Source organism: Dromaius novaehollandiae, chromosome 19 (genome assembly GCF_036370855.1).
Source record: "Dromaius novaehollandiae isolate bDroNov1 chromosome 19, bDroNov1.hap1, whole genome shotgun sequence".
NCBI lineage: Eukaryota > Metazoa > Chordata > Aves > Casuariiformes > Dromaiidae > Dromaius > Dromaius novaehollandiae.
This window is the reverse complement of record NC_088116.1, coordinates 6609621-6637619: the sequence shown is the minus strand read 5'-3', so window position 1 is coordinate 6637619 and position 27999 is coordinate 6609621. Positions and strand designations below refer to the sequence as shown.

The following is a 27999-nucleotide window of genomic DNA, read 5'->3' as shown; positions in this document are numbered from 1 at the left end:
ACGCTTCCGCGGCCTCCTAGGAGCGAGGACGGAGCAAGGCTGCAGCAGCCGCTTTGTGGGACGAGCAAGAGATTGATTTATTTCCGACTCTGGTTCTAGAGCTAGGAAGTACCTGACCCGTGAGGACCGAGCTGTCCCCATGAAGCTGGGGACGGGGGGGGTGACATTACAGTCTTCCAGTTTCCAGTAGCAGAAGGAAGAAGTCCCAGTACAAAACCGATTCACCCCCAGTCTGAGAAGTGCAGGAGCGGCCGGTGCCGTGCCGCGTTGGGCGGCTCCCGACGCAGAACCGCCCGGGCGGGCACCCAGCCCTCGCCGGCGCGACGTGCTCGGCCGCGGTGCAAGCGTGCGGTGAACCCGAAACGTGCCTTCCCCAGGGCAGCGCCCGGCCAGCCCGCCCGGACGCTCCTCCTTCATCTTCACGTTGCAAGGATGGGGGGGAGGAAGGGTGGGAAAGGGAGGAAGCAAAATAACCGCGGTCTCAGCAGCCCCGGGCAGGGCAGGATCCGGCGAGGCCGCGAGCTGCCGGCAGAGGGGGACGGGGCAGAGGAGCGGGGACGCGGGGCACGGCTGCCCACGCAGCAGCTTCGCCGCCAGCAGAGCTGGGAAGCGGCCAGGATGGAGCCGAGGGAGGGAAGCGAGGCCGGAGCCGGCCTCCCACGCGAGTCGGGTCGGGTCAGAGAGGCGGCGGCGCTGTGTCCGGAGAGCCGGCCGCCGGCCTGCGCTCGCCCTCCTGCTCCGGGTGCGTTTCCAGCGAGTCGACGATTTCCCAGGCTCCGGCGCAGCTGGGCGCGGGGGGGTCTCCGCTGCTGCCCTGATACCACAGCCCGAAGCTGCCGGGAGAGCAGATAAGGGGTGTGGGGGAGAGGAGCCTTCCCGGGGAAGCAGCTGCATCCCAGCCTCCCTGCGAGCCCGGTCCCGCTCCCCCGCGCGGTGGCAAAGCCACCCGTCCCCACCGGAGCCCAGGCGAACTTACAAGCTCCTGATTTTGGACTCGGGCGGCGGAGCATCCACGCAGTCGGTGCCGTGAGCCGTGAGCCAGGAGCCCTCGTCCTCGTCGCTGCAGCACAAAAAACCCGGGCTGAGTCACGCGCGCAGCCAGAGCCGCCGCTGCCGGGCTGGAGAGGCCACCACGGCTCCCACCAGCCCGCCCGGACCACCGCTGCTTCGTCCCCCCTTCCTACCCCGGGCGAAGGCTGTGGTGCCTCCGGGCAGGCAGGACCAGCCAGCGGTGCTCAGGATACCCGGGATCCCTCCCTGTCCTTCTCCGTGCAGCCAACTGCCTCCCGCAACGGGCTTTCCATCGCTCCCGATGGATAGTTTCTCCTTGCTCACCCACCCCCGTCCCTTTTTCTTACTCCCCCAGCTCCTTCCTCCTCACCCCACACATCCCAGAGCTGGTGGTGTCCAGCCGAGGACCAGCAGCCCCCTCCTCGGGGCGGCTCAGCCGGGTTTCGTCTCCAAGCCCCGCGCCAGCGGCAGCGAAGCTCCCGTCCCAGACACGGCCCCGTTTTACGGCAAGTACCGCCGGCCCCGTGATCTCAGTCCACCAGGCTCTTCTCAGATACCAGCTGCAAACCCTCACCGCCTGGTCAGCAGACGCCTTGTCCCCGATTGCCACAGCAGCAGAAACCACGACCCGCTTTAAAGTCTCCAGGCATCTAACCGAGCGAGGCAAGCACGCGTCCCCAGGGGAACCGGCCAGCTGCGGCCACGGTAATCGCTCCGTCTGGCTCCCAGGAGCCCCGAGAGGATATTCCCAGGGCCCAGCCCTGCCTCCCAAGCTGCACCCGCCGCGCCGGTGACTTGACACCAGCCCGTCCCAACCCCACCGAGCTGCCGGCGCAGATGGGAAGCTCCCCCGCGCCGCAGCAGCCTGCGAGACGCAGCTCCACGCGCCCGCACAGCGTCGAAGCCGCAGCGGCTCGCTTGCACCGGCAAGAGCCCCTGGCTCACCCCGCGGCAGGGGACCGCGCAGAGGCTGCGGATGCTGCTCACCGCATGTGCGAGGCAGCGGCGTTCCTGCCGGGAACGAACGAGCCGTGCCGACTCGGGGGAGCGGAGGAACCCCGCTCTCCTGAAAATCCTGCTCTGCCTCCCCCGGGAACCGCAGCAGCTCGTCGAGGTCTGGGGCAGGTGGGAGGGCCGGTCCCTACCCGGCCGGCCAGGCGCAGCCGGCGGCAGCCAGGACAGGGCAGGCACAGACCCCCCTGCCCTTCCCAGCCCGCCCGGATCCCAGGAGGGCACCGGGAACCTCCTCCCACCGGGATGGCTCCCTGCCGGGGCAGAGCTAGGGCCGATCTGGGCTGCCAGAGCTGGAAACTGGCCACACTGGGAGCCGGTGGCACAGCAGTGCTCACCCCCAGCGCCGGAGCGGTCCGCTCCAGGCATGCCGACACCTCCCCTCACCCGGGGCGCTCCGGCTGACACAACACCCGCAACCCCACTGCTGGCACAGCTTCTCCCCGCTGCTTCTGGCAGGAGACGCCCCAACGCAAGCGAGCAGCAACAGCAGCTTTCCACAGCACAGAAGAGCTCAGCCCCCTTCAGACCTTTATTAAGGACCCTAAAAGCCAGTGAGATACAGCTCCGCGCACGTCCCCCAGTGCCATACACAGCTTTGGCGCAGGCTCAGCCCCTTATCAAGCAGATAAGCAGTGCCCGGGCTGGCGCTCAGCATGGCCTTCCCCTCCCAACCGTGAGACGTCTGTCGGAGCCAACACTGCCCACAAATGTCTTGCAGAGCCTCCAGGAAACATCTGTGCTGCCACCTTCAACGGCTCTCCGCCGGGACAGCCTCCAACCAAACCGTGCAGGGACCCGCCTGCCTCGTGCGGTGGTCCCGGTGCCGCCCCCTCGCCTCCCCCTTGCCATGCTTCACGCAGGGCCAAGCAGCGCTGGCCAGGGAGCGGCCGCGTGTGGCTGGTGACAGGGACACGTCAGCGCCGGCAGAGGAGAGCGCAGGCCCCGCAGCGCTCCCGGGACTCGGCCAAAGCAAGACATCAAGCGCAGACAATAAACCTTTGATCTCCGGAAGGAGGACAGGACGGGACGAAGCAGCTGGTGGCCTGGGGGAGTTCCCTTCCGAGGTGTCACCAGGCGGAAGCGGCGGCGCCGGCCAGCGTCCGCCCCGCACGGAGCCTCCCCGGGCACCGCCGCTGGGGCCAGCCGGACTCACCTGCTCGCCGGCTCCTCCGCCGTTCCCAGCATTTTGGCTCTGATTTTTCTCCTCTGTTTTTTGATAGTTGATTTCATTGCGTCCAGGAAGAAGCTGGGAATTCTCTCCTCGTTCAGCAGCTCCCTGGCAAAAAGAAACCGGCTGGTTAACTGAGGGCCCGGCAGAGGAAACCTCCCGGGAGCGTGGAGCAGCCTTTGAAGGGCCACAGGCTGCAATGAGGATGGGGAGGAGCTGGGCTCGCTTTCCCCGTGGAAGGGCTCACCGCTGGTAGTAAGCCAGCTCCTCCTGCACCAGGAACAGGTTGGTCTTGAGCTCGTTCCGCTCTTGCAGGATTTGCTGCAGCTCTTCCTTGGAGAAGCAGCAGTGAGCAGGGCTCTTGCCCGGCCCTTGGTGCGGCGGGTCCTGCTCTGCAGGCAACCGTGCTCCTTCCTGGCGGGTTCGGGAAGGAAGGGAAGTGAGCAGGCCCAGAAGAGCTAACGGCAAGTAGAGATCCCGTCACCTCACCTTCCCAACTCCTGCCTCCAACCCTGCCAGTTCTTATGGACTAGGCGCTGCTGGCATCACTGGACACATCGCTCTTCAGACTTCAACGATAAAACACCTAGACTTAAACTCCTGTACCCTTGCTGGCAGTCTACAACACCCTGACTGATCTGGGAGCTACAGGAGCCCAACACAGCTGCAGGCGGGTTTGTTCTGCGTTAGCAATGTCCCATGGCAGCTGGGCCATGGGCTCAGGCTTGCTCACCAGGCTGGGCTTTGGCGGCTGGGCTTCGGAGGCAATCCTGGTCCTCCTGCTCAATTCCCTCTGGGTTTGCAGCACGACAGCCTCCAGGTCTGACTTCTTCTCCAGGGCGCTCTTGAGCTGAGCCTGCACCACGGCCACCTTGTGTCGCAGGTCCTCGTTCATGGACATGAAGCGATTCAGTTGCTCCTGCAGCTGTAAAGCCCACGGCAGCCCAGGGTGAGGCACAGCAGCATCTCTCCAGACTCGTCCTCCGCCCAGGGACCTCGGTGTGTCCATGGCCACAGGAATGGCAGAGGCTCAAGCATCTGCCCAGGCAGGGCCCATGAGCTGTGACCACGTCCCCAGAGGGAGGTGACACGAAAGCAGGTCCCCAGGCCCTTCACGCACCGCACCCCCGAGCAGACGTGCCACGGCTCCCTCCCACGCGCTCACCGCCTCCGTGTCTCGGCTCTTGCAGACGATCTCGTGGGCCTGGGCGCGAATCTCATCCCTCTGCTTGTCCACCACCTCCTTCAGCCGCAGCATCACTTCTCGCTCCTTCCGCGCGGTGCTGTCTAAGCCCGAACAGGAGGGGAGCCGGCGTGGGCAGCAGCCCCCGAGGGCTTCCCCGGACCCCGTGGCACGGCGGCGCTGGGGGGGGCAGCTCTGCTGGGAGCTGCACACGCTGCCGAGGACAGTGAGGACAGCGGGGAGCAACGCCGAAGAGGGAAGCGGGAGTCGCGCTTGGTGACAGCCAAGAGCAGCAGCTTGCAGCAAGGCAGCCTCGTGCAGGGGGCCGGCAGCACCTCCCGGCCCAAACCCAGCCTTGCTGCAGGCATGGTCCTGGGCGGACCCCTGGTAGGGGGACACTGACTGCGGGGGCAGACGGCGACTGCTGCCTCCCTCAACAGCTACACCTGCACCTCCACCATCCACCCCTCTCCTTGCTGGAGCATCCGCCAGCCAGTCGCGCACCCCTGTCCCCGTGCACCCCTGGGTGCTGGGACCCCACCTCCGCGGTGCTCTCCGTCCCCCCGGCAGCACCCCCTGTCCGGCTGACACCGGGGTATCCTGCCCCAACCCTTCACCACGCACGAACCCCGGGTGGCTCGCGGTCCCCGCTGCGTGCAGAAGACCCCGCTCCCGCGTGGGACGGGGCAGCTGGGGGCTCGGGGCTGGGCACCCCCCCAGAGCCAGGGCTCAGCCCCGCGCACCCGCGGCCCCCCCGGGCGCTCACCTTCGTGGGACTGGCTCTCCGCGAGCTGCCCCAGGAGCTGCCGGTTCTGCTCCTCCAGGCGGGCCAGGCGCTCGGCCTGGGCCCGCGCCCGCCGCTCGGCCGCCCACAGCCTCTGCTCCAGCTCCTGCGGGCGAGGAGGAGCCGGGTGAGCGCCGGCCCCGGGGGTCCCCGGTGGGGCAAGGGGCAGCAGGGGGGTCACGGCCGCCTTTGAGGGGAACCCTGGGGGGGGGGGAATGGGGACAACTGAGCCACCTGCCACCCCGAGGGAACAAAGGCAGCGGGGTCAGTGCCTCCTCGGAGGGAGAAAGGGCCGCCGGGGTCAGCACCACCTCCGAGGGTGCAGGGACGGGCCAGTGCCTCCCCCAAAGGGCCAAGGACAGGCCAGCACCATCCCCGAGGGGACAAGGACAGGCCAGCGCCTCCCCCGAGGGGACAAGGACAGGCCAGTGCCTCCCCCAAAGGGGCCAAGGACAGGCCAGCACCATCCCCGAGGGGCCAAGGACAGGCCAGCACCTCCCCCGAGGGGACAAGGACAGGCCAGCGCCTCCCGAGGGCACAAGAAGGGGTCGGCGCCTCCCCCGAGGGGGCGGGCAGGGGTCCCCGCCTCCGCCGAGGGGACCCCGCAGCCCGCGAGAGGCCCGGGCCGGTCCCCGGCGCCCTCCCCGCCCCGGGCCCCGCTCACCTCCGCGTCCTGCCGCCCGGACGGCGCCGCCTCGGCCTCGGCGCCCGCCGGGGCCACCAGCGCCTCCAGCAGCTCCAGGAGCCGCACGACGGGCGGCACCAGCCCGGCCACGGCGTCGGGCCCGAAGCGGCCCGAGAGGCGGCGCAGCTCGGAGCCCAGGGCGCCGGCCATGCGGTACACGTGCGGCGGGGCCAGGCGGCCCGGCGGCGTCCGCCACAGCGGCTCCGCGCCCCGCGCCGCCTCCGCGCCCCGCGCCCGCTCCTGCTCCGCCATGGGCCGCCGCCGCCGCCGCTCCGCCCGCGCCTCCGCCCCCGGGGCCGGGCCGCCGCCCCGCCCGCCCCCGGCTCCCCACCCCCGCCGCGGCTTCGCGCTGGGCCCTCGTAAAAAACTCCTTTATTAAAGCCACGCTACGAGATACAGCAAAGCAAGAGGCACAGGGGCCACGCACGGACAGCGACACGGGGGGGCGAGTGTTGAATATCAACAGTACTAGGGGGGCACAGGGCTAGGCGTAGAGGTCCTCGCGGTCGGCCGAGTAGACCTCCCCCTCCTGCAGCAGGGCGAAGTTGAGGAAGTGCGAGGGGCGGTGGACCTCGTGGTAGAACTCCTTGGGGTTGGCGAGCTGCAGCTCGTACTTCATGTTGGGGTCGTGGCGCACACCTGGAAGGGACAGTCGTGGTGAGCGCAGCCCCTCCACCGCCCCTCTAGCCTTGGCCCAGCGCCTTCACCATCTATCAGGTGCTCAGCAAAACCCTCCACCCTCCCCAGAGAATTTTTAAAGAGAGCAGGCAGAAAGAAACAATTTTACATCCACAAGATCATCCTGCTTTGGGTTCCAGGACTTTCTCTCCCTAGCTATTTACAGGGCAACGGCCCTGGGACTTGCTGTACCAGAACACAGCTAAGTGTTTTGTCTACAAGTTTCTTCATTCCCTGATCCCTCTGTGGCCCTTTTAGCCAAACAGTTTTTGCAATTCGCCAGCTAATGTGTACTCAATACCAAGGCTGTTACTCCCCTCCTGGACACAACTTCCCTCTTGTATCTCCCATTATCATCTCTTTTGCCTGACAGAAATGGTTCAGGGCCAATATATGAGACACTAAAATCCAGAAACATCAGAAGGTTTCATATCCAATTTCTCACCTGTACGAGAGTTTGCTCTGTGATGCCTAAAACATTCAGACTTGACATGCCATTGCAATAGCCCAGTGCTGATATTAAGGAAGGGTCATGATTGCAATGTTACTAGCCCTACCTCATCACTCAGAGGTAGGTCAAGCCCCAGAACTGGGTAAGGAACGCGGCCCTCAACAGCAATTTCTTTCTCCTCCCCAAGCAATGGTCAGAACGGGTCTGTTGCCTCCCCCTCTGTCCCTCTCCCAGGGCAGCCAGCTCACCCATGAAGTTGTAGTTCCAGGACCCTTGCGCTGGAACCATGAAGAAGCCGAGGAAGCGATCCGACAGCAGCATCTGCACCCTCTCGTAATGGGAGGGCAGGTAGCCCTTGGGGTTGTTCCCTTTGTCCGTGTTCTGCCTGCCCCACTCGTAGCCGCTTGGAGTCAGCTTGTAGGCTGTCAGCGTGCAGGAGCCTGGAGTAAAACTGAAGGAAAGGAGAACAGAGAGAGAGAGTAGATCAGGTTAAGCCAGGACAGAGGAGGGAAGTCAGAAATGAGCAGACACTTCCCTTTCTCACAGATTTTTAGCTGAGACCTCAATGTTTTCTCTGGAGCAGCTCCCACAAGCCCCCTTGCCAGCCTGGCTTCTCCCTGCACTGGCAGAGGGGACACACAGGAGCCTTGCCAGCTCTTACCTGCAGGTGATGATGATCGTCTTCTCCCCGTCCCAGGACGGGTTGTCAGCCATGACCTTGGCATGGGTGGTGACATCCTGTGGCGAGAGCTGAGGGGACTCATTTGGTTGGGTGTGAATCCATCCCAGAGGTTCCATTTCCTGACAAAAAGCAGTGTATTAGAGAAAAATGAAAGACATTTAATACAGGACTGCTTCAAGCATGGCACAAATTGTCCAGGGACTAAAGGCTTCTTTTTGGTCTGATTCCAGATCAGGCAGACTTCAGGCAAAGCCCTTGAAGCCCAACATCTATAGCAAAAAGAGGCAGGTTACCAAGGCAAGCACGCTAGAGCTGTGAGTGTGGTGGCAAGACCCCACCATCACCTCGTGTCTCTGTTACTGGAGACAGTGATCTTCCACCCTCACTGGGAGCAGCAGCTGGACTCACCTTGAGATACTCGTGCTGTGGCAGCTGTCCTGGGAGGTGCACGGTCTGGTGTGTTCCCCACTGAGGTACCATCACGATGCACCGGATCTCCTTCACTTGGGGATTATCAGGAGGGCTCACTCCATATAGGTAACCTGCAATCTAGGAACACAAACTCACACTTTACAAGCCCGTAACAGACCTCCCTGTAAGACGGCATGAGGAGTGGGCACCCCCCTTGCTTTCAGTTCCTGAAGCAAGTTATGTGTTAGCCAGCAGGTCCTCATTAGAGGAGAACATCCTAGTTTTACTCAGTGCTGGCAGTTTCCACCCAAGTCAGGCCACAGGGAGCCTTCATGGGCCTGGCAACAATTTAAGTGTGCTCAGCCCTATCGCTGGTGCCTGTCTCCAGCACAAAGCTCCACACAGACAGCAGCAAGCTCTCAGCCTTTCGCCTGTAGGCCCTGGGGAGCTGACTGTCCAGGACTGGTGTGTGCCCCAGCAGCGTGGAGTACAACTGGAGCAGACTCATTGCACAGACTCACCTGGGCCCGCAGATCTGAGATGCAGATGAATTTCTTCAAAACGTTCTTGGGAAGAATGTAAGTATAGCCCGTTTCCTTTATATCATCTGATGAAACATAGATGTGGTTTGTTCTCAGGTGGAGGTTGGCAGCAGAAATTGCTCTGTGAAGAGGAGACAGTTATTAAAGGGTGCACTCTTCCTTCCTTCCCGAGCACTCTGATCTTTTCCACTGCGTAACAGCCCTGCCTGCCTTCCTACCTGACTCGCCACTCGGTCTTGGAGGAGAAAGTCTGGGTTTCATAGTTGCTGGTTGTAGAGGTGATTATTTCGTCCCCATGTTTGTTAACAGTACGGGTCTGTGTGGCTGTCAGTTGTGACTGCTCCTTGGTTTGCTTCTCGATTTCTGCAATCTGCTGTCTCTGCTGGGATGGGGCAGAGATCTCCATGCCCAAGATAATATCTCGGATCTCGGACTGTGTCAGGGATGCAACATTTACACTGAAAGAGAAAATTCACCCAAATCAGTCATTTCAACATACATTCTGGACCCTTCTCACCAAGGCACAAGCTCAGAAACACACTCAGGGCAGTACAGAAAATGAAACCACAGCATTTTAGGCAGAGGAAGGACAAAATCACACGATGCACTGAGTAGAAAATGTACAGTGCAGATATTTTTATCTGCCTTGCTAGAAAGTGATTAACATAATAACCAGTTTCCATACAAAGCTGACAGTTCATTGCCAAAGGCCCCTGAAAGCCTTCCACTCTCTCTGAGGAGCACTCTGACCAAACAGTCTTCAGAGCAGGAAGGAAGGGCTGGCAGGATTTTTGCAGCAGGTCAGTGACTTACTTGTTCTTCTTGCCATAGTCAGCAAGGATCAGATCCTTCAGCTGCACCTCCACCTTGATCCATTCCTCATCTGTCAGGGTTGGCCAGATATGGTGAGGCTCTGTTATGGTCGTCTTGTCTGGTTTCAAAATAACTTTGGCTCGATCATTATTCACGTGGAGTGCCCGGAGAATCAGAATCAGACGTGAGAATGCCTTGGAGAGGAAGAAAGAGGCAGCTAGTTAGAAAAAGGAAAACTAAACATACCATGCCCTAGTACTCTTCTGTTTGGGCACACCAACATTGCATGAGCAGTGCAAAGGGACGGAAAGTCTGGACAGACCCAGAGCAAGTGCCAGGAGCAGGGCTTCCTGAGCAAAGAATGGGGAGGGATCTCTGAAGCCTTGGCTCTTGCTTCATGCATCAGTGGCAAAGTAAAATGCAGACTAGACATGCTGTCCTCACCGTGTAGGAAGAGATGGTTTTCAGCCAGTCATCATAGAGATTGAAGAGAACCATCTGTGGTTCGGTAGCCTTCAGGATGAGATCACCAAACTTTTCCACTTTCAGACAGGCCTGGAAGGGCAGCTGCAACTCTGAGCCTTTGATGACAATATTGGGGAAATCCAGCAAGTGCACCTGGAGTTCAAGAAGAAGAATTAATGCACACCTATTGCAGAACACTGTTCCTTCACAGAAACACAGAACTGTTCTGCAGTCTCCTGAAGATTTTTTAGTGTCCTGACACAACAGTATCTGCACAGTTACCTCGAGTGGGTCCAACATGCCCTTCCGAGTCACTATGATCTGCTTAGGCTGCTCCTCCACAGGAAGTGAACGAATCAAAGCAGCCACTTCTTCAGCAGTCTTCCACTTGGCCAGCTAAAAAAAAAAGACAGCAGGGTTAGAAGAATATCTCCACCTTGAAAGCAGAGTGTTCATGCCTTTGGGAACCAGAAAGCCTCAAATCAAATTCTAAAAACACAAGAATTTGTGGTTTGTTTCAGATTGCTGACAAGGCTCAGCGCTTCCCAATTATTGATCACAGAGAGTAGCACCCGCTCCTGGAGTTCAGTTATGCCTGCATGGCTCAGGGCTAGGGGGAAGAAGGCGGCTGGCTGTGAACCTCCCTGGCTTTGCTACCTGAGACTTCTTGTTGCACTGGATGCAAATCCCAGTGCAGTGAGATTTGCTGCAACAGTGAGCACAGCGCTGCTTTTTAAGCCATGCTAGAAAACATAGGCTTATTACATGTCAGAGCCTCAAAAACATTGCAACATCAATGCCTGTATTCATTCACTTTTATATCTTATGCTAATATTGCCTGAGCACAGGTTCCATGTTAGATATCTGAGCTCCAAATTTCTTGAGGCAGGGTGTTAAAGACCCTCACGATGTCTTCTGCTCAAGTAAACATCCCAAGCAGTCAGAACCCATTCCTAGCTCACCACCCGAAGCAGAACAAGCACCCAGCTCTCACCTGCCCTAGACGCTTTTGTCCTGCCCACACAGATGTATGGATGATCTTCAGGAAGAGCTGTCCAGTCCTGGGATTGAAGATGAAAATGGCCCCATTGATGGGTTTTGTGGTCAAATTCCCTTCAAAAGTCTGAGAAAATAAGCCAAAGTGAAAATTACAATGAGATGAACATATCCCAGCCACACACTTGCACAATAGCAAACTCGCTCTGCACTTATAGCAGGACCTGTGCTGAAAATGCAAAAAACTGTTCTGTATACACTGCACAAATTTTGGTCCACTTTGATTCCTCATTTTCTATCACTCATGCCTCCAGAATCACCCTGAACACAGGACATTTACATCCTTGTCCTCCCCCACCAAGACACAGATACACCTCTGGACTCACCTTGTGAATGGTCACTCTGTACACGTTGGTGTCATCCACAAACCAGATGATCTGGTTGGAGAAGAGCTCCCCATAGTTCTGGGAAGAAAGGTACGGTTCTGTGGGCTCAGATGAGTACAGCTGCAAGCCCTTGCGGATTCGTTCCCTCAACACATACAGCGCAGGGTTTGCTTTCATAATTTTGGCCATGGCTTGCTGGATCAGAGGTTTGCTCCCAGGGAACCAGTTCCCATAAGCACTGAAGAGGAAAACAAACAGAAGACCTGGTTGTTGCCATCAGCTCCGAGATGAAGAGACAACAGCTATACACAAGCATTTTCATGCAGCAGCCAGGTATCTTTCTGCCTACTGAATATATCACAGCTACATGATTTCTCTAGTGCCATCCTCGGGAGCTGTTCACCTATTGCTTTTTTCCCTGTGCTTCCTCTCAGTGGGAGGCCACAGCATACACATGCTACAGTCCCGGAAAAGCTGCATCTTCTCTAAGCACGTTAGAGGAGAGGCCTGTTTTCTGGGACATCTCCCTTAATCCCCCAGTGAAGAACAGTTTTCCCTTAGTGCAGCAGGCCTTCAAACAAGGCCCGTTCTTCAACTCCAGATATAGTCTGACAGATGTCCTAAGAAAAAAAAATGATTGATGAGCTGGGAGAACTGAACCGTTGTTATTGAATGAGCAGACATCGGGGAACTGACGACCGATTCAGAAAGAGCTGCCTAGATGCTGTATCCCTTTCTAGCTTCTACCATCTCGCCTCATGCTCCTGCCAGGAATAAGAACCCCATTAGAAACTGCCTGTTCAGGGATGTACTCAAGACAGCCACGAACAGCCAATTACAGTTAAACTGCAAATGGTGCAGATCTCACCTGTGCAAGTTATAGGCCAGATCAATGGCAATGAGCACACCAGTGGGAGACGGATAGATACTCATGTTGTCTGTAGTGTAGTCCAGGAACTTGGCTCTTGCATAGCGCTCAATGTCATGAGAATCATAATCTCCCCAGCGCAGCTGGATATCTATCCAGTACTTCTGAGTGGTGGTGCTGTCCATCACATCCCTAAGGAAAAAGCAAGCCACAACAATTCCATCTTGCCCAAAACCATCCTGCAGTTGCTGCACTTCAACAGAAAGTAACAAGCCAACAACAGAAAGCCAGGCCTGAACACTGAAGCCATCTGCATGCCTCCCTGAAAAGGGGCTACACTGCCCTCTTCATATAGCAACCGAATGCAGAAGCTGTTAAAGAGAAACCCTCAGCCTATGGGGTTTAGCTGCAGGTTTAAACAACGAAGCTAGCTGCTTCTCTACTATGATGGTTGTGTCCCTTGGGAAATGTCTGCTGAGAATTCAGTTGAACTGAATACAGCATGGGTGCACACTGTGCCACTCCACAGTGGCCTTGGAACAGCAGAGATACTCAGCAGGGCTTCCGGAAGAAGCATTTAGAGCTCCCGAGCTGTGGCTCAGGAGAAAGGACAACTGGAGGAGGCAACAGCAGGAAAGATTATCTTTGTGTTTTGCAGAAGGCAGTGCTAGGTGGTGCTGCAACCATCTACCTGAGCTAGCTCTGCCATCTACCAGGCATGATTATGTCCTACTGTGTCCTCGAATCCCAGGTGCCCAAGAGACGAGGGCTTTGGCTCAGGACGACAGGCTCAGTAGCTTTGCTGCAGCAAGATCAAGGACAGAGAAAAGGGAAACACTCACTTGGAATCTGCGAGCAGTGACGGACGTGACACGTTCCATTTATAGGAAGCGAAGAGAAGGATATCTGCACACGAGGAATTCATCTTGTATGACTTCCTGGGATGGATGGTCTCCTTCTGCACTGTCTCAATCTCCAGAGCATCCAGCTCTTGATCAAACACCTGGGGAGAAGGCAAAGATGAGTTGTGTTCATGTAGCCTAGCTAAAGAAATCTATCCTCAACAAAAAGCTAAAGCAGAGACCCAGGGAAATTCAGTTTCATTCCCTACCCTAGGGAATCACTGGAGAAGTTGCTGCCTTGGTACAGTCTCTGGGACAATCTCTATTGCTAGCAGAAGGCTATTGTTACACAAGGAGCACGCCTCCATCACCACAGAACCAGACCTATTAACGTGCTGCTCACCTGACACAAGTCCATTACAATGCTCTCATGGATCTTTTGCCACAAGTGAGCTCGGAAAATCTGAATGAGGGAAATCTTCAGTGTGGGGATCTTGCCATGCATGAAGATGCCTGTCAAATCCAGTTGCACCTGAAACCCAACATACACCTGCAAAGGAAAAGCAGCTATGAGAATATGCCACAGCACAACTGGTCAAGTTCAGAAAACAGAACCGCCACTGCTAAGGAGGTTTAGAACTATAGTTTATCTGTATGAAGAGTTCTGCTGCAGACTTAAATAGTTTATTGCTCACGATTCAGTGGAAGTTCATACAGGCACAAACTCCAGATACTTACGTTGGCTCTGTTAATGGTAGGAGACCACCACAGTGTGAATCTTCTGTTTGGAATTTGGTTCAAACCCGACCTTTGGGCATTTGTCAGCTTCTTCCACTTCATGGACTCCTCAAAGCCACTGGCCTTTTCCCTGGCAAGGACAGACACAATCATATGCACAAGATGTCCCTTCTCACAGTTGAATGCCATGTGCCATGCATAAGAGAGGCAGGGAGCACACAAAGCAAGAGTAAAAGAGGAGAAAAGACTGTTTCAGGCGAAGAAATTCCCAAGGATTTGCACACAGAAGTTCAAATACAGTCCAATTCCATGTGCCCTCACAACTGAGCAACACAGAAAACAGACTGGCTCAACAGAAGCAGTACAGCTTTAGCCAAGGACTCCTCCTGGTCCACCCCAAGCTCCAGTTCACACGACAAAGTCAGATCAAGGTTTCTCTTACCAGAAGAGACCCTCCCATGTGGGGAAGTAAGTGCCCTTGAAGAGCGTGTGCTCCAGGATCCCCTCCACTCCACCAAGTGCCTGGATCATATCTGTGCGGTAGTTGTTCAGGTTCCAGAGCTTCCCGTCATGGCGCTGATGCGTCCACCAGAACGGGTTCTGTTTCAGGACCTGCAGACGACAGCCTACTAGTGACCGAACTAGATTTGTATTCAGATCATTTAACCTGGCTGCACTGGCAAGAAAAATCACTAATTTTAGGAAACAAGATAATGTCAGCTAGTAAGTAAAATGCCTCATGCCCACTGCCCTGGAGGACAGAGCACACAGCTGATCCACAAGATGAGTTCAATCAGTCCTGCTAGGCAATTTAGACCAGGTAAGAGTCTAAGATGAAGGTTTTATCTTTCAGGCACTGGCCATCTACAGAACCACCATTAAAGGCCTTAAGTAAAAGCCTCCACAGTTATTAAAATCCAAGACTTTGAAGTGTTTGTTCTGGGGTCTTTTTTCCCTCTCCAGAACTGATTTCTTAACTAAGTTCTCAGCTAAGTATGGTGTTCCCTGAGACACTGCAATCTATACAACACTTTGAAAGTGGCTAGCTGTACATCCTGGGGCATTTGGTTCTCAGCAGCCTCTATTATTCCTAACACATGGCCCCAAGTTCTTCCTGAAGCAGACAGGCAAGGAAAGTGTACCTGCAACAAGGCAAGGTGAAAGGACACTGTCTGGAACAGGTGTTTGAACCTTGCACTCAGCCAGAGAAACTCCCAGTCAATACCTGGTACTGTTTGAAGTCAGTCCTGACTCTCCATCCCTTATCGTAAGCTAGGGTGTGCCGGTCCTTCTGGAAAAGGGTGTTGATACGAGGAATCCCCCTGTCCCATGAGTCCTCCAGGTCCTCCAGTGTCAGACGCCTGAAGAAAAAATCCCCACATGCACTTTACCTCTCAGTTTCCTAACAATGCATTCATGAATGAATATTCCAGGTGGCCAGACCACAGAAATAATATCACCCTTGGGGCTCTAGCAGGAGAGGTTCTAAAATGCCACGCACCCAGAGATGAGAGAAAAAGCTTAGCCTTGTAAGCCCACAGAACTAACTGCAAATCGGTTTGATGTTACCTCTTTCCAGCACCACCCGGCATATAATTTCCCCCTCAGACTTTGTACTGAGTGGAATATCTGCTTGCAGTGCCCACACCTCCTCCAAAGTTGAGAAAGCAACTTTGCAGGCAGCCTGTAACACTTCATATAATGGGCGCGACAGGGTTTCCAGAACCCTGAGACAGTGCAAGTCTTCACACCACTGCTTGTCCCTGCCCGTGTGTCAATCACACCACAGATCTGGTTGCACATGGAAATGTACCTGTTCTGGGCTATAGCCTCTTGTCGCTTGAGGGCATATTCTGCCCACACTCTCTGAGAGTCAATGAATTCACTCTCCCATGGCTGAATGTAACGATACAAATTTGGGATCAGCTGGTCCTCCTCATGACTCATTCCTGAGCGGAAGTGAGTGATGCCAACGTCTGTCTGCTTGGACCACCTGGAGCAGAGAGGCAGAAAAATGAGTAGGAGTGACAGGACTTCACAAGTCACACTGCCATGACCTACTGTAAAGGCAACACATCTCTATAACAAGGCACGATGTCTAGCATTCTTAGGTATTTTTATGGGGAAGAATATAAAACAGGACACCCAGCACAGAACAGCACAACTCACCTCAGGTCAGACTGTGGGATGAGAACGTGGCCCATGGACAGCATGCCCAGCCCGCCTAGCTCTTTAGGGGTGTAAAACACGACAGGTGGGAAACGGCTGGGCATTTTGGAATTCAGACCGATTTTAATTCGAGTCTGGATTTTATTCTCACACTTCACCAGTAAATCAAGCAACTCCTGAGTATTTACAACAGCTTCCCGGAAATATGTCATCAAGCCAATCAGGGCTGTATTCCATTTATTGACAATCTAGAAAGGAAAGCAAAGGATCAGTCCTCAGCCTGTCCTCCAAGCGCCTGTGCAAAAAGCTCCGTCACACATCTTCCTTCCACCTTACCTTAGTGAAGGTTGTGGAGCCAGATGCCATGAGGATCTGCCTCACTCTGTTGTGAAACCTCTGCATAGACTCATCATCCACACGCAGGAAGCACTGAGCTGTGCGCTCCTTGGTGACCTACAAGAGCACAGGGCAATCGGTTCTTTCCTGGGAGCCCTCTCCCCAACAGAGGCCGGAAGGTGAGCTCTCACCATCAGGCATTCAGGAAACATGGAGAGTGCAGGGGCTGAACAGCACCCCTACAGTTTCAGGTCACCCCTCATCCCTAGCCAAGCAGTTTCCATCCCTCCCAGGAAGGGAAAAGCAACTAAGTTAATATGCACTCTACCTGACAATAGTCCAAGTTCCACAGCTGACAAAAGCATGCTTTTTACACCCCTCCAAAAGCAGTTATAAGCCCTGCTTTAAGGCCAGGTACAGGCCAGAGCAGGGACTGTACTCCCATCCTGCCAACCTCACGCTACCTCATTCTGCAGGTTCCAGACCCCGTCCTTGTGAGTGAACTCCTCATAGCTGGTGCGGCATTTGGGCAAGATGCGGCATTCAAATCCACACATGTTAAACAGCAAATTGGGGTTATCTTTGCTGTAAACAGATACGAAGCTGTTCTCCCATTGCACTGTGGTGACTGATCGAGGCAAGCGGTTCTTGATATCCCAGAACACAGCACGACCACTGAAAAGAAAAACACACACAGTCAGGCAAGGTTGTCTCTCACTGAAGTGAAACACAAAATGGGCAAGTTTTTCAATGTTTTCCTAGCAATATGCAGTCTCCCACACTCATCCACTGTCAGAATGACAGCAGGGACCCCTTACCTCATCTCATTGCTGTTCCCTGAGCACCTGCCTGTCATAGTCTCCAGCATCTATTTATCATAACTAATCTTACCATCCCATCATTTATTTCTCAGAGCGGAGCACTTACAGGTTCACATCATGTTTCATGAGGCGCATCCTAGCATCCCGGGGCCAGCACTTCTTGTTATTGTAGCCTACAATGTTCTCGTTGTTGGGATCTGGATGCTCTGTCAGGTAGCGCTGAATCAAGTCTCTTGCCTCATCTGCTGTAAACCTGGAAATTCATAGAACAAGATCTGGAGTTACATGACCAATTTCCCAGAACACCAGTCAGCCCAGACAGGTAAGGAGCCTGGTTATAGGTAGCTGGTAGCCAAAGAACATTTGAAGAGAACTGTCCAATTCCTGAATCTTCCCAAAGGAGGAGACTTCGGCTTCATTAGCACAGACTACACCATGGCTGTTTAGGGTATCTTATCACGGACAGACATAGAATTCTATATCTGCTTGCTAGGAAGCAAAAAATGGCTTATTTACCAGCAGAAAATCTGTAACAATCTGAATGTTGATGTTATTGCTTTTCTACTGCTCCAGTGGCTGGAGAAAAGCTCTCCTCCCTTAATACAGTAAACTAGGAAAGCAAGAGGCAGCATCTGGACACCCAGTTGCTCTGGAAAGTCTGTCACTTCAGATATTCCTGGTCTTTCTTAGGAGAGGGGAAAAAAAGCATGGAGTAGAAGCACATTCATGTCCCCCAAAGTAGGTACCATTTTCACAGCATTTGCTGCAAGAGATCAGAGCAAGAGTTCAGCAGAGGAAGAAAGGATGCCAGAGAGCTCTCACCTGAAGAAGATGTGAATACGGTCGATATATCTGCAGAAGAGGCGAATGGGATGGGCCACCTCAGTAGCAATATCTTGGAAGCTCAGGAAGTCATTTGGCATCTGGGGAGGCCCTGCCATTTCACTGGCACGGTGCAGACCCAACACCAGCAGGTCCATCACCAGCCCATAATACTGGACAATGAAAGAAGCAAACTGCAGCCCACGAATAATCCCATAGGAGTTGGTATGATTCATGTCCTGAGGAAGTGAAGGGGAAGTATGAGAACCTGACTGCCAAAATCCCACCAGATACCTTTTATCTGAGCAGTTGCTCTTCAGCAGGACCCAATAGGTTTTTCTTATTCCCTAATCACTTCTTTCTCTGGCAAGTCTTAGGTCCCCTCCTACCCCATGGGTCCCAAATCTCTCCATTTTACAGTCCATCACTCCCCCTTTCCTGACAGGAAACATCACCTTGTAGTTGATCACCACGTTGTTCTTGGCTGTCATGTAGTCAGCAATGTTATGATCAACAATGAGACGCAAGAGCCTGTTGAGCAGCGTCAGATCAATCTTCTCATACATCTTCTCAAATCGAGATTCCAGCATCACATTGCATTCACCTTCACTTGTTTCCCAAACATCTTGCAGATTATTAATGCCTGAAGAGACAAACAAGTCTGTCATGTTATCTGAAACAATGCAATTCTTGAAGTGTAGCAGCACCTTTCTGGGCACGGAAAGCCAAAATATTTCCTCTGATTTTCTGCTTTTTTGGCCTCTGGTCCTTCCAGTCTATCCAGAGACGGGAACAAAAATATGCAATCAACCACAAATGATATGGAAGATCTTCGGAACAAAAATATGCAATCAACCACAAATGATATGGAAGATCTTCTCCAGTACATATATATATATACATACGTTAACCTACCAAATACAGCTTCAAAGTGCGATGGCCATATTACTGACTGCAAGCTGCAAATGTGAAAACTCAACTCCCAAGAGAACTCTAGCAGAAAGCCCCTGATTAAAATAAACAAAAAACCCCAAACCAACTGCCCCTCCCCCTTTTCTACACAGAAAACAGGACCCCCACTAACCTTGGCACCACTTGTACACTAACAGTGGAGGAGGCTCAGTGTCAGCAGGTTTGATCCAAGGAGGGAAGAGTCTTCGCTTATCAGCCTCATACCACAAGTACTGATCCAGATAAGCATCTGTGATTTTTTCCAAGGGCTCAACATCATAAACAGGAACTAAGTGGCTGTAGAGATCCATGAACTCAATACCCACCTAGTGAAGAGGAGGCAAAGCTGAGGCTTCTACTTGACAGAGAAGGTAAGGTCCCTTTGATAGCTTTGGTGCCATTTAGCTCCTGAATGCAGAGTAAGTTTTAGTATTCCCTGGCTTTCACTGGGACACTTACCTCCTTGAAGGCTCTCTGAGTTAAAAGGTGTCGTTTGATCCTAGACAGAGCTTCATGAGGATTATCGTAAGCCTGTTCAATCAAGCCCAACTCCTCTCTCTGTGACTGATTCAGGCGAGATTTCACACTGAAAATGAAAAAGAACAACTCACACATCCAAGTATGAACGAATGGCCACTGCATTAAAGGAAACTCTCCAACCAAGCAGATCAAGACAGGATCTGTAACTCCTTATAATCCACATCCCCAAGCTGCCCAATGATCCTTAGAGGCCTGGTACTGTGTCTTCATCCCAGGTGGCAGGGTCCATGAAGAACCCCCCAGGCAGCCTTGGCAGTGTCACAGCCTACAGCCTCCAGCAGTCCATCTGGGTAAGTTTTAGGACATACTCAATTCCAGGAATAACTGCTAACAAAACAGCTTCAAAAGCCTTTCCCAATGCAGATGTCTGCCCCCCAGCAGAACACAATCACTTTCCACTATTTACCTGTAAGCTTCCTTCAGCCTTTCCAGGGCTAATATGAGCAATTTGGTGTCATGCTTGTAGGAGAGCGGAGGGAAGGGAATGGGTGAGAATCTCCTACTTTCCAGCCAGTGCACTGTGGTTGTGTACACAGCAACAGCCTCTTCTGCAGTGATGTAAGGCCCATCCTGCACAACCACAACAGCACTGTTAGTATGTGAAAACCTCCCTAGGAAAACAGCACCAATTTGGGCAATTTCAACAGGACAGAAGTACCTTCAAGTAATTATGCTGCCGTTCCTGCTCAGCTTTCAAGTAGAGTCTGGTCAGCCGGCCCAGATTCTTCTTGCAGACGGTCTTGTCCACTGTGGCACCCCGACGGATCCGCTCCCTGTTGTAGTGAGCTGTATTTGTCCACCAGTCAGCTTTCGCCTTCACGTACCTCAAGATCATGTTCTCAATAGGAGTTGGCAGCCCAGGCACCTGGGGAAGGACAATGATGTTAGGGAAGCAGGAGGGGAGCCTTCACGAGAGCGGTTCTTCCTGTGAGACGTGAAAATTGAACTGAAAAGAAAGGCCAAGCAAAGGACTTACTTTCCAGGGGATATTGGCCTTCCAGCACCGCCAAGCTTCACTCAAATGCTGCAGGATGGTTCTGGCTTTGTTCTGTTTGATCCCTTCTGGCATCATATCCAAAATGTCGTGCATGACGGCTGCCCTCAGCTCCAGGTCAAAGTGAGACTCCACACGCTGCTTCGTGACGGTCTTTGCTACACCCTTTGAGTGACGGCCTGGAGAAAAACAAGTACTTCAGGAATCCAGACAGTACTGGGGCAGTGCTCCTCTTCTTCCCAATATGGGAGTCTCCTGCAGAGGTGCAGGATCCCTGAAGAAACTGAATTGTCACAAGAGCACTGCTGAATTTGGAACAGATGATTTAGGAAGCTGTGGATGCCAGAGTGCTATGGATCAGGGAATCCCATTTCCATTTGGAATCTGTTCTGGGGGCACTGGTCTTTTAAGAGCTGTAAACCAGTCAATAACTCTTGGTGTTGACATGGAGCGTGGGCACAGAGCACTACTTGGAAAAGAGAACTGGAGTTCAAGCTGAGAAGTAAACAGCATTAATCTTTACCACACGCTCCTCCCGCGTCCAAGATTTACACAGTGCACTGACCTTCAAACTGTCTGGCCAGCAGATTTCCTAGCCAGCGTTCCAGAAGTGGCGTGATGCCCCTCATGAAGAACAGCCACACTCTCCAGCCTGGAGCCCAGAAGCCACAGCCAGGACCTTTGCCCACAGGCCCCTGAAAGAAAAGGGACACAGTAACACCAGATTATTTAGTGACACTCCAGAATCCTTCTCTTGTTGTTCAGTTTATGAGGAAAAGTGAAACTTACTGTGTTAAACCTGTAGTAGATGAGATGTTTCAGGTCCTTGCACATACGAATCTGCCTCATCAATTTGTACTTGTATCTGTACATTCCTGTCAGCTGACCTACATGGGCAAAGATGTACTGCAAGCCATCTGCCAACTGAAACAGAGGGAGCACGGTCAGAGATGACACTAAACGCTACATGCTGCCTCAAGAAGCCAGGCTTATTTTACAGCCAGGAGCAGAGCATATTATGCCATGGAAAGCTCCTACCAGTCATCCACACAACGATCAATTCAGGAAGCTAAGTCTGTAAAGCACAGGTAGTGGCTACAGTACATCTGAACTACTCAGTGTTTTGAGCTGTTTCTGTTTCATGTAAATGCCGAATCTTTTAAAGTAGTATAAATGGCAGAATTTCCCAAAACATTGCATGCTTTCATTGTTGCGCTTAGTTCTCCAGGACACCACAACAATCAGTCACTTGTGTGCATCCCCTGTCTGTCCAGATACTTCAGTCCTTCTCTCCACTTCCCCTCCCCACCTTTAAAAGAAAATGGTAACCAAAAGAAAAGAAAAAAAAAAAAGCACCTACCTGAAATGCATCTACGTTTCCGAGTCTGTATTGGACATGGCTGTCCACTACCAACTTAGTTAGCCGCAGAACCTCTCGACACAGATGGAAAGCATTACCGAATCGGGATTTTTTTCTTTCCTGGAAAAGTAGAGACAAAGATCCAGGATTTACGTAACTATGTTATATAAGAGCCAAACAGCTCCCAGTTAGTCAGTGTGTAAAACAGACATCTGGCAGTCTTCTATAAGAACAGTTCTCAGAATTCATTTTATACCATTTCATCAATCCGTAAGAAAGAAACCATATACATATGTTACAGAACTTGAACTCTGCTTCAGAAACTCCCAAGGCAAAAACCTTGCCTAAAGCACAAGTGAGAATTGAGGCAGTGGGGCCGATATTACTATATGAACGTTCAAATCTCCAGGTAAACTTTACTCGAGTGGAATAACACATGGACTGATACCTTAGTGGTGAGGGTCTTCACTGGCTTCAGGTTGAAGTTGTAATCCAAGTGAAGGTAGTTCAGGTTCTTTCTGTGGATCAGCAAGTTCAGCATATTGTAGCCCTGGCGACACACTTGCAGGCCTACTTCCACCCAGTCTAGCTTCGTTGACTGGAAAAATTTCGTAGCCTTGAAAGAGCGGAACAGGTACCTGAAGAGAGGAGAAAATAAAATCAGCTGTATCCCCTACACAGACCAGAAGTTCACCACGAAGCAGGCCTTCACTTACCTCTTCTTCTGGGCCTTGGGGGGTCTGTGCTTGAGTGCATTCAGAACATAGTATTTCAGTAACTTCTGATAGGAGACTCGCACTTTCACTGGCTGGCCTGCTGGGCAATGCTCACGATACCTGGGGATAAGCCATATTTCAGATTTTCAGGTAACTTGCATTCCTTAAAAAAGGACAAGAAGACTCTAGAAAACCTCCTAAAGTCTCTAGAAACCAGTCACTCACCCACTGCAGGATCTCTTTATTCTATTTTCGTTGTTAACAACACTATTATGTTACAATCACTAGAACACCCCCATCTCCAGAGAAGAACTCACCAGTTCTTGACCAGCGGGATGTCAAGAGCTCTCCGAGTCCTGCCAGACCTCAAGTTGAAGGGCCGTGGGGCCCATAGCAGGGCAATGCCATTGGCTGTATTGTCTGTGTAGAGCGGAGTATCCTTCAGGAAGGGTTCCACAAACTCTGGTAACTCAAACTCTTCATCATCGTCAGGCAATGGTTCCTGACTCTGAAATGCAGACATGCAAAGTAGCATCTGTTCCCTGACTGCTTCAGCTCAGTTATTTGAGTTAATTAAGTAAAACAACCCTGACCTCTCTGTGCTGACATGGAGAAACACTAACAGTCCTGATTATTGGAGAGGGCAATAAAAACTTTACAAAGCACCAATGGGCCCCAAGAACTGTGTCTGGCTACTGCACCCTGATCTAGGTGTTGCAGAGGTAACTCAGGGAAGATGCCGGCTCCATGAATGCTCCAAGACAACTCAAAAATATAAATAACCTGATTGACTACTCTAAAATAATACTGTTAAATTAGGTATTGGGCTTATTGCACAAAGACCAAAGGACATAACTTTGTGCAACTCCAGAAGACAAGGACTACGAAGGAAGATGGGCCATTTGTGAAAGGGTTTACGCTTTCTCCTGAAATATCCATGTGTGTGCACCATTGTCACAAGCAATGTCATCAGAGGCTGCTAAGGCTGTATCCTCTCAACACGTAGGGTTTATCAAGGCCAAAAGGAGCTCTCCCCCCAGCACCTATAGGTGCACTTCCTATGCTCATTGGCTCTCTTGGATGCCACTCACCTTGACAGAATGCCTGTGTGAAATGGGATTGATCAGCGGATCGAAGTAAAAAGCTGGGAGATCAGGATCTTCTGTTTTAATGAAAACGACATTTGGAGTATGGTACCTGCAAAACACAGCAAGTATTAGAGCATCCTGACAGCTTTCCCCTTCTCTCCCTGCTCTCGAGGCTGCTGCACTTACCAAGTCAGGTGGACATGGTGGGGCAGGTTATTGTACAGGTATGGGAAAGCAATTTTGTACTCTGTTCTGATCGGCTGCCTGATGATAATTTTGTTGATGTCATTAAATTCATTCCAGTCTTCATCCCTCAAATGAGACAAAAAGAAGTTATCACACAAGCATTCAAGCAGGACAGAAAGGCAAACATCTTTGACCAAAGGTGTGATACCAGCCCTTTTCCCTGAGCCTCCTCTTGACACTAACAACCATTCAATCTTTTAAGCAGCAAGCACACTGCAGACTTTATGCTACACAGAGAGAACACCCAGGAATAGCTCATCCAGGGCAAGTCACGCGGTAACACATGAACCCTCCCAACCCTGACCCAGATAATCACTTCTTTTTCCTCCTAAACTCAACACTTACTGCAGATTGATGTCTCTAACAAGAGGCTCGAACTTGGGACCTCCAGGAATAGCCATGTTCAGTGCCTTGGAGGTGAAGAACGCTTTCAGGTCAAACAAATAGAAATAGTTGTCATCCACAAGGTCAGTGAGCAGCTGATTGGCCAGCCGGTACAACGTGGACATCATAGGGAGAGTAAACTGCCAACGCTGGTACGTAGAACCATTTACGTACCTGTGAAGGAACAAAGCACAGGACACTCACGACACAGCCAGAAGACTTTACCAAAGAACCAAAACTATCCAAACACCTCTCACTGCCTGTCATTTGCAGAAAACAGTTAAAGACATCTAACACATGGGCCCCTCCAGCCAAAAGAGAAGGCAGAAGGATTGCTCAAAACCACTGTGGATCACAACCACCCAGCAGTTACTGACTGGTCCAGTTCCTCTCCTCCAAATCCAAACTGACACACCAACATCTGAAGTCATATTCAACAGCTTTTGATGCATAAGTGCGCTCCTAACAAATATCAGTTTAAATTCAAATTTGAAAATTGAGGTTTTCATATTTATGCCATATTTTCATGCCATGTTTATGGCATGAAAAGAAAAACTCGAGTTTTAGACAGCGAACTGTGCAGCAGCCTTCCTGAACAGACAGGCCTTGCTTGCTCTCCACGGACACTGAAGATAGAAGGCTAGTTTCAAAGCAGTCAGATTCTCCCTCCCATCCTTGAGCGAAGGCTTCCTCTCTCCACTAACATCACACATAGCCCAGCGCAATAAGGCCAAAACTTATATAAGCTTACTGCTATATGCAGACAGTTTATGTAGTATATAATGTTTCAGGGAGGTTGTTTGTTTTGTTTTGTTTTTTTACAGTGAACTGTGTTACCAGAAAGAAGTACATACTTCCTGTTGTCCTTCAGTGGCTGGTGGTCGTAGAACCAGTCTAACACAGGAGCATCTTCCTCTGGATCCAGCTCAAGCTGGATTGCTTCCAGGGGCTCTACGTCCAGGATGTTATCAGCATAATCCAGAGGGGGTTCTTCATCATCAAACGGAGGGAATCTCATCCTCTTGAAGTGGCGCCTATCCCTCTTCTCTCGCCTCATCATAATCCACATTGACCTGGCAGAAACCAAGACCGTTACGCACCGTGCTACCTCAGTGCAGGTGCAAGAGTGTTTACACACAAGTTCCCCACAGGGGTGAATGAAGAAGGTGCTTACCCCCACTGCGCGATGTACACTGGCTCTATGACCCAGGGAATCTCATTCACAAAAGAGATGGCGCCTGTGATATGGTACAGAACTGGAACATCTCTGATTTGTTCCCAAGGCATGGGCATGTTCTCCAAGAGCTTTAGAACTGCGTGAGGCATGTACTTCAGAGCACTACAAACAGAAATCAAAGAAAAACAGGGTTGGAAGGGATCTCAAGAGATTAGCCATCCATCTGCTGTAAGCCTAACTAAACATACATATTTTACTCCTGAAAACTGTTCACCTGATCTGTTCATAAATGTCTCCAGTGACAAATCCACAATCTTCCTAACCAGTTTATTCTTATGCTTCATGGATCTCACTACCAAAAACTTTTCTGCTGATTTGGCTTTGGAGAGGGTGTTACATGCAAAGAACACTACCAGCCAAAAAAACTATTTTCAAATTAATTTCTACAGGTGACTGCAAGTTAGTGCAAAGCATCACAATTTGCACAAGATGGTTCTCTGAGCCAAAATAGCAAAGAAGCTATTGTGCAAAGAACGTGTGTTGACCACCTTATACATTTCCTCAAAGTGCTTTTAAGACACATCTGCTATTCAGGGTAATGTTTTTTCTCAAAAATTTAAAGCAACTGCTTCCTTTGCTTATACTCTTCTGTATTGCTAACCCAGCAGAAGTGGTTATCGCGTCTTTCTCAGGCTACTATGCTGTTTTCTACAAACAATTTACACTGAAAGCCCTTTGGAGAAAGGCCTCTCTCTTCCGCGACAAACCAAGCGCTCCGACGAGGCAGTGGAGGAGGACCCGGCCCAGCTCTCCTGTGCCACCCGTGCCCGCCGCGACAGAGCGGGGGCTGCATTACCCCAGGTAGACGCGCTTGTCGTGGCGGAACTTCCTGTTGGTCATGTCGCCGTGGTCGCGGATGATCTTGCGGACATGCTCGGGGGGCATGTCCTCCTTCTGCGCGTCCACGAAGCCGAACTTCCTCTTCTCCGCATAGCGCTTGGCCTGCAGCTGCTGCCACTTGCGGGCTGCGGGGGCAGAGGCACGGCGGGGTCAGGCGCGGCCCGGGCTGGGGGGCCGCCCCAGGACGGGCACCGATGGCCCGGGGCTGGCCGGGGGAGGGGGGACCGGCCCTACCCACCTTTCTCCTGCAGCTTCTCCTCGGACATGTAGTCGGGCAGCGGCGCCAGCGGGCTGGGCACCGGGGCGCAGCCGCCGCGGTACGGAAACACGGCGGCCATGGCGACGCACCTGCGGGCACGGAGCCGGGCTTAGGGCGGGGAGGGGCTGCCGTTAGCCCTCCCCCCCCCTCCGCCACGACCGCCCCCCTCTCCCCACAGCCGTCCCGGCGCCCCCGCCCGCGCTCACCGGCTCCCGCGACGCCCCGCGTCTCCCCACCACAATGGCGACCCAGGCCCGTCGCCACCGCGCCTCGGAGCCCCGGATGTGGGCGGGGCGCGGTCAGGAGCCGCCTCCAATCAGCTTCCGTGTCGCCTCATGGGCAGGTCTCCCAGCCCGTCAGAACGCGGAGGCGCGGTAGAGGGCGGGACAAGAGGAGGAAAAGGAAGGGAAGCCGTGCCTGGCGTATACTTCCGATTGGGAGAACTTCCCCCTCCGGTCCCGCCCTCCCGGCGTTTCGATTGGTGGAGGAGGGAAGGGCGGTGACGGCTCTGATTGGACAAGACCTGGCCTATTTCACTTACGTCAGCGGCCTTGCGGCAGGGGTCCCTGTGGGGTGCTGGGGCGAGGGGTCCCTTAGGGCCCTGTGGGGCGAAGGGGACCCTCCGTGGGGTGCGGCCCCGTGCCATGGGGCCTTCTAGGGGGCCCCCTGCCCATGGGGCACTGGGGGGCGCTGGGGGGGCGAGGGAGCCCCCAAGGGGGACTCCTAGGGTGACGGGGACCCCCATGGGGGGCTTTGGGGGAGAGGGGCCCCCCATGGGATCTCGGGCACTCTGCGTTGGGTGCTGTGGGGTGAACACCCCCATTGGGCCTTGTGAGGATCGAGGGGGACACCGCCATGGGGTGCTGGGGGGCAAGGGCCTCCCCCACGGGGCCTTGTGGGGTGCGGCGGGCCCTCCATGGGGTGCCGTGGGGTGAGCCCCCCATAAGGCCCTATGGGCACTGAGGGGGACCCTCTGTGGGGTGCTTCTGCCCCCCCATGGGGCTTCGTGGGCCAAGGGGGAACTTCCATAGGGTGCTTTTGGGGTGCTGTGGGGTGAGGCCCCCCCCCGGCCCCTGTGGGGCAGGCTGCGGGGGCCCTAGAGCACACAGGTCCCACAGGGGCAGTGGCAGTGCCCGCGTTGGCCAGCCCACGTGGCCCCACGGTGCTCAGTTGTCCCCCCAGGGCCACCCCATCCCATGGCCGGAGCAACGGGGCCTCCTTTCCACCAGCACCCGGCACCGGGGCCATCAGCGGCGTCAGCAATTAGCTGCCGTCCTGGGGCCCCGCTGCCTCGGCCCCCCCGGGAGCGCAGCCATCACGCAGCCCCCTGAGCGGGCTCGGTATATCGTGAAAACACGAGGTACAGCGCGTCGCAGGAAGATGAGCGGGGTTAACGCACCGCAGCCACCAAACAGTCGGTCGCTCGCTCGCGTCGGGGCTTGGGCATGGCAGGGATGCCCTGCTGCTCCGGGCAGCGGGAGGGGGCATCCGCGTCCCTTAACCCGGCCTTGCGTGGAGG

The 27999-nt window shown here is 53.6% G+C and overlaps 2 protein-coding genes across 3 annotated transcripts; both read right to left on the bottom strand.

The window, feature by feature from the left end:
- Positions 1-52: 52 nt before the first annotated feature.
- On the bottom strand, positions 53-6119 carry RILP (Rab interacting lysosomal protein). Of its 2 annotated transcripts, XM_064523313.1 has the most exons (8): positions 5825-6119; positions 5143-5266; positions 4359-4480; positions 3927-4118; positions 3441-3607; positions 3179-3301; positions 977-1060; positions 541-833 (listed from the first exon to the last, which is right to left on the bottom strand). In XM_064523313.1, exons 1-8 carry the CDS (start codon positions 6095-6097, stop codon positions 677-679), a joined length of 1242 nt encoding a protein of 413 aa, XP_064379383.1. In that variant the 5' UTR covers positions 6098-6119; the 3' UTR covers positions 541-676. The 2 variants fall into 2 exon arrangements, with proteins under 2 accessions (XP_064379382.1, XP_064379383.1); XM_064523312.1 differs by lacking the exon at positions 3441-3607 and having other exon boundaries at positions 53-833.
- Positions 6120-6200: 81 nt separating this feature from the next.
- PRPF8 (pre-mRNA processing factor 8) lies at positions 6201-26813 on the bottom strand. The gene is made up of 43 exons (XM_026105572.2): positions 26687-26813; positions 26460-26569; positions 26178-26346; positions 25319-25483; positions 24999-25217; positions 24106-24318; positions 23701-23826; positions 23518-23623; positions 22744-22934; positions 22427-22546; positions 22159-22348; positions 21711-21830; positions 21140-21274; positions 20916-21045; positions 20333-20529; positions 20015-20221; positions 19763-19926; positions 19276-19402; positions 18950-19142; positions 18321-18508; positions 17866-18104; positions 17150-17296; positions 16687-16897; positions 16223-16339; positions 15887-16134; positions 15531-15710; positions 14943-15078; positions 14160-14329; positions 13718-13847; positions 13383-13529; positions 12980-13140; positions 12138-12329; positions 11270-11507; positions 10882-11010; positions 10170-10283; positions 9867-10040; positions 9423-9616; positions 8828-9067; positions 8589-8730; positions 8065-8205; positions 7636-7775; positions 7223-7425; positions 6201-6484 (listed from the first exon to the last, which is right to left on the bottom strand). The coding sequence occupies exons 2-43, from the start codon at positions 26557-26559 to the stop codon at positions 6330-6332; spliced, it is 7008 nt and encodes a 2335-aa protein (XP_025961357.1). The 5' UTR covers positions 26560-26569; positions 26687-26813; the 3' UTR covers positions 6201-6329.
- Positions 26814-27999: the final 1186 nt, after the last annotated feature.

Coding starts and splice junctions, on each gene's coding strand:
- RILP (XM_064523312.1), bottom strand. CDS start 6,097: ATGGCGGAGCAGGAGCGGGCGCGGGGCGCGGAGGCGGCGCGGGGCGCG. Junction 5,267..5,824: donor CCGGGCGGCAGGACGCGGAG/GTGAGCGGGGCC, acceptor CCTCGCCCGCAG/GAGCTGGAGCAGAGGCTGTG. Junction 834..976: donor GAGTCCAAAATCAGGAGCTT/GTAAGTTCGCCT, acceptor CTCTCCCGGCAG/CTTCGGGCTGTGGTATCAGG.
- PRPF8 (XM_026105572.2), bottom strand. CDS start 26,559: ATGGCCGCCGTGTTTCCGTACCGCGGCGGCTGCGCCCCGGTGCCCAGC. Junction 18,105..18,320: donor ACGTGGTGATCAACTACAAG/GTGATGTTTCCT, acceptor TCACTTCCTCAG/GACATGAATCATACCAACTC. Junction 13,530..13,717: donor CTACCATTAACAGAGCCAAC/GTAAGTATCTGG, acceptor TTTCCTTTGCAG/GTGTATGTTGGGTTTCAGGT.